Source organism: Acartia tonsa, chromosome 1 (assembly GCF_053477335.1).
Source record: "Acartia tonsa isolate MP-2025a chromosome 1, ASM5347733v1, whole genome shotgun sequence".
Classification (NCBI taxonomy): Eukaryota; Metazoa; Arthropoda; class Copepoda; order Calanoida; family Acartiidae; genus Acartia; species Acartia tonsa.
Genome location: NC_137260.1, coordinates 38,193,692 through 38,198,888, shown reverse-complemented (window position 1 = coordinate 38,198,888; position 5,197 = coordinate 38,193,692). Strand labels below are relative to the sequence as shown.

The 5,197-nt window shown below is 34.8% G+C and overlaps 1 protein-coding gene across 1 annotated transcript; it reads left to right on the top strand.

Annotated features, from left to right (window-relative positions):
* Positions 1-394: 394 nt before the first annotated feature.
* Positions 395-4,832, top strand: LOC145318908 (uncharacterized). The gene is made up of 5 exons (XM_080160600.1): positions 395-505; positions 1,154-2,681; positions 2,945-3,129; positions 3,374-3,645; positions 3,928-4,832. Exons 1-5 carry the CDS (start codon positions 449-451, stop codon positions 4,652-4,654), a joined length of 2,769 nt encoding a protein of 922 aa, XP_080016726.1. The 5' UTR covers positions 395-448; the 3' UTR covers positions 4,655-4,832.
* The last annotated feature ends 365 nt before the right edge of the window (positions 4,833-5,197 follow it).

The following is a 5,197-nucleotide window of genomic DNA, read 5'->3' as shown; positions in this document are numbered from 1 at the left end:
ATTTTCTGCCCATTAAATTAGGATGAAAACATTATCAGTGTGTCCTAAATTTTTTTTTATCAAATCCCAGTGGTTTCTCTCAAATTGCCTGGTCGAGCTTTACACAGGAAACCCACCCACCCCCTTTATTTAAAAAAATGAAAATAAGGGTAGGGGTAGTTTTTCGCTTGAATCATAGGTTCGGCTATATTTTGTACTAGGAAGCCCCGCAGGGTTAGTTCAACGTATTCAACAGGCCCCGAAGAGCAGGGTAGATACTTTGATGGAAAGCATCCAAAATTAAAAATATCCACGCTTTCTAAAGTAAAAATATTTTATTGTTGTATGGATATTTACAGATGTTTCTTTTGTTTATATTCACTTAAAAAGTATAAAAAGGGACAAATTTTCATTTTATCGTCAGTTTTATTTCAGATATCTAAACAGAAAGAGATTTCTTGTCGGTAAAATGAAAAAGATCATAATGTATCAAGCTTTATTTTTGCTCATATTTACAACAGCCAAGGTAAGTTTCAAACTATATTTTTATGTATCTAAAGTGTCTTTTTATGAACTTAAGTTTTAGGTAATTATAGAATCGTTATTTATCGCATCGTATTATTGACAGCTTTTTGCGGAAACTAAAACTAAAGATTATAAGATTAATCCCAGTTAGATGGCCCCGAAGGTACTGGTATGATTTTTCCAATCAAAGCTTTATATCAGGAGATGCATCAATTTAAATCTCACTCTTTAAGCGGAAAAAATGAAAAATAACTGCACTTTTGAATCAAATTCTGTACACTTTCTAACCAATAATATGACTAGATTGTTCCTCCACTGTTTTCCTATTGGCTAATTTTGAGAGTGTGTATCTAGAACTTCTCTATCTATCTAATTCTATCTATCTAATCAAATTTAAGATAGCTATAAAAAGTAAACCCAACCTTTAAAAACGTAATTTTTATGATGCCAGACTGGGATTATTACCTAAGTTCCCATATTAGAATCTAAATTATTTATTATTTCTATCTATATATAGGATTTTTATAATAAAATGCATTACTAAATATTAAAGAGAAGAGGAAGTTTGTAAATGTTTGATTAGATAATTTTTTTATGGAACTGCCTCTTTTACTATTAGTGCATGTTACCAATTGCTATGTTCTTCTAGGTTTGCACTGCTCCTATTAGCGCTTGCACCTCTGTTAGCTATGACCATTACTGGAATCAGGGACAAAATGGTGTTCTTTCTTTCACTTTCCCCTCAGATACCTCATCATGGGAAGTTATTGTAGAATTTGATAGTCCTCTAAACAGTTTTGTTTTCTATAATGGAGAGATAGAAAATATTTCTGCAACTAAATACAAGATTACAAACAAGAATCACAATGGCGTGCAGCAAGCAGGAGCAGTCTTATCTGGCCAGTGGCAATCACAATTTTCTGACAGACAGACACCTCCTAAAATGTCATCAGCAGTGCTAGTCTCTCCAAGCTGTGGTGAGTCAGCTACAGGGTCTACTGAAGGTTCTTCTGCAACAACTACAACCATTAGTAGTTCAGTATCTGCAAGTCCTTGTATTAAAATAACACATGGACATCACTGGAATCAAGGACAAAATGGTTTTGTTGATATTTCTTTTCCTGTTGCTGTTACAGAATGGAAGATAAAGGTTCAATTTGATAGAGACTTATCTGATCTTCAATTCTATAATGGAATAGTAACAAGAATTGGCAGCAATACTTTCTTAATCAAGAATAAGAACTTTAATGGTGTTCAAAAAGCTGGTGCTATTGTCAGCAGTGAATGGCAAGCAGCATTTGCCAATAGTGCAACTCCTGCTCAAATGGTTGCTGCTGAACTTGTTGATGTTGATTGTCAGGCAGCTCCTACAACAACAACAACTACTACATCAAAGGCAACAACTACTACAAAAACAGCTACAACTACTGAAACCACCAAAACAACATCTTCGCCAGCTACATCAACCACAACAAGTGGCCAATCAACTGGGTCATCTTGCTCTTTTGATTTTGAGGAGAAAAACTCTTGGAATACAGGTCTTGACGGCAGAATCAATCTTAAGACCAACACGGATGTCAATGGATGGAGTGTTGAAATTGAATTTGGTGGTAAAATTTCTTCTTTATCTTTTTACACAGCTAATCTTGTAAGTTTAGAAAATAAAGTTGCCTCAATAAGCAACAAAGAATGGAATGGAAAGTTGTCAGCTGGTTCAACAATAATGCTTGACTGGCAAGCACAATTTAACTTTGGTCAACAAAAACCAACAGTCCGAAATGTCAAACTAAATGGGCAAACATGTTCATCGCAAGTCTCTATAACTTCAACAACACAGTCAAGCTCAACTTCTACTACATCACCAACAACTAGTGTATCTTCAACATCTCAATCAACAACAGGCAGCTCAACTGCAACATCAACAACTCAAAGTACAACTAGTGGAAGTACACAATCAACTGAGTCAACAACTTATACAAGTGGTTCATGTAAGAGTGTTACTGATTATGATTATGATGAAGTTATCCAGTTGTCAAACATGTTTTACCAAGCACAAAGATCAGGAAAGTTGGATGCTTATGGAGATTTTAACCATGAAAAGATTCCCTACCGAGGAGACTCCTGCTTGGCGGATGGTTCAGATAATGGTGTTGATTTAACTGGTGGATACTTTGATGGTAAGATACTTGTTATAAAGCATATCTACTCTATAACTGTAAATGTCCTTATTATCTAGCCACCATCTGACTGTTTGTCACATATTTTCACAAGATAATGATTGTTTGTTGAAAAAATCTTTTGCAAATAATAAATTTTATTTTACTCATATTTATACCCAAAGAAAGTGTAATTCCTTGGTATTGCTGTCCTTCTTATCTATAAATTTCAAATTGATGAATGATTGCTTATTTGAAATTTTAATCATGTTTAAATATTATAGCTGGAGACTATGTGAAATTTAACTTTCCTATGGCTGCTTCAACAACTCTTCTTGCTTGGGGAGCTATTGACTTCCAGAAAGGGTATGCCAGTGCTGGTCAATACAAGGCTACTCTCAATACAATCAAGTGGGCTACTGATTACTTTTTGAAGTGCCATGATGCTCCGAATGTTCTCTATGCTCAGGTAATTAGCAATATTCATAGATAATGCTTTACAAAACAAACTATTTTGTTAGAAATTTTAAACAAATGATTTAAAATTTTTGAAAAGCTTCAAAGTATTTGCATCTTTGCAATAAATACAAAATTGACAAAGAAAAATTGTCCACTTACAATAGAACAATTCTATTTTATTTAATAAAATATTTACATTTTACTTGACACTTCCAAAATTTATGGCAGAAAATGATCCACTTGCTCTATTTAAGGTTGGTGATGGTGGGGCTGACCATGCCCAATGGACCAGAGTGGAAGACATGACAATTCCCAGACCCTCCTACAAAATTGATGCGCAGAACCCTGGTTCAGATTTAGCGGGAGAAACAGCTGCTGCTTTAGCAGCTGCTTCCATTGCCTTCTCAACAGCTGATAATGACTATTCTCTTGAGCTGTTGGATCATGCAAAACAGCTGTTTACATTTGCTGACACCTACAGAGGAAAATACAGTGATTCTGTACCTCAAGCTGCTAGCTTTTACAAGTAAGTATTTCTCAACATTCATAAAATTGCAGCTTCTCTATGAAATAAGATATGATAGTACACAGTCTATAGTTAGTTTTTCTATGCATACAAGTTTTTTTTGCAGCATAATGTTTTAAATAGTTTGTTACACTAATGGTATTGAAAATGTAGTAATTTTTTATTGGTAATACAGTATTACAGTTTTTTTACTAAAAGACCAAACTGTACTTGAATGAGTTGTAATAAAAAAAGTTTTAATAAAATAAGAATGAGATTAAATAACCTTGATTTTTTCATTAGATCCTGGAGCGGTTATAATGATGAACTGCTTTGGAGTGCAGCATGGCTGTACAAGGCTACAGGGGATTCTTACTACCTCTCAAAAGTTGATGAATTCTTCCAGAGCAAAAACGTTGCAGAGCTCTCCTGGGATGAGAAAACAGCTGGAGCAACCATCCTGCTGGCCCAGCTCACTGGTCAAGATAGATTTGTGACTAAAGCAGCTGCTTTCTGTGACAAAATGGCTGATCAGCAACAGAAAACCCCAAAAGGCATGGTTTGGATCCAACAATGGGGCCCCCTTAGACACGCTTCTAATGTTGCCTTTGCCTGTCTTGAAGCTGCCAAGATTGATGATGCCAGAATAAACAAGGATAAATATTATCAATTTGCTAAGAATCAAATTCATTATGCTTTGGGTGACACAGGACGCAGCTTTGTTGTGGGATTTGGCACCAATCCTCCACAGAAACCCCATCACCGTTCCTCTTCCTGTCTAGTTGATCCTAATGAATCCTGCGGCTGGGATGATTATAACAATGATGGACCTAACCCCAATACACTGTGGGGCGCACTGGTTGGTGGTCCTGGCTCTGATGACAGCTATGAAGATGACAGAGGGGATTATATTAAGAATGAAGTGGCTTGTGACTACAATGCTGGATTTCAATCAGCTGTTGCTGGCCTCAGGACTCTGGCTGCTGAAGGCACTCTACCTGGATTAAATGGAGCATCTTGTAAATTCTAAAAAAAATGATAAATAAAAAAAGAATCTCACTTCACCTGGATATACAAAAATTATATTTAAAATTTTTTCAATCATTATGAACTATGTGCCATGGATTGTATCTATTATCTATGTCTTATGTAAAATTTAAATAAACCTTAAAATTAAGTACTAAATAGGTTTATTTTGTTTTAATAGTTTTCTTTCATATTTTAAATGAGTGAAATAGACTATGTAAGAACAGAACAAACAGATGACATGTAGACTAAAATCGCAACAAACTCATTTCACATTGCATTGATTGAACTGAACTTGATTAAAAGCACATCACTATAGCATTGCATGCTTCTATTTGCTTACTTGTACATTCGTGCACATGACAAAATATATAAGTCTACTATAAGTCTTAAAATAGTTCACACGTTAATACATTTTCCAGTATAACTTCAAAACCGATTAATATCAGGTGGATTAGAACCAGTCTTCAGTCATACTGAAAAATCAAGTATACCAACGAATTACAGATAATTGCCCACGAATATCAAAATAAAAATCATAAAATTA

Excerpts from the sequence above, each read along its gene's own strand:
- LOC145318908 (XM_080160600.1), top strand. The coding sequence starts at position 449 with ATGAAAAAGATCATAATGTATCAAGCTTTATTTTTGCTCATATTTACA. Across the intron at positions 2,682-2,944 it reads AACTGGTGGATACTTTGATG|CTGGAGACTATGTGAAATTT; the intron begins GTAAGATACTTG and ends TAAATATTATAG. Across the intron at positions 3,130-3,373 it reads CGAATGTTCTCTATGCTCAG|GTTGGTGATGGTGGGGCTGA; the intron begins GTAATTAGCAAT and ends GCTCTATTTAAG.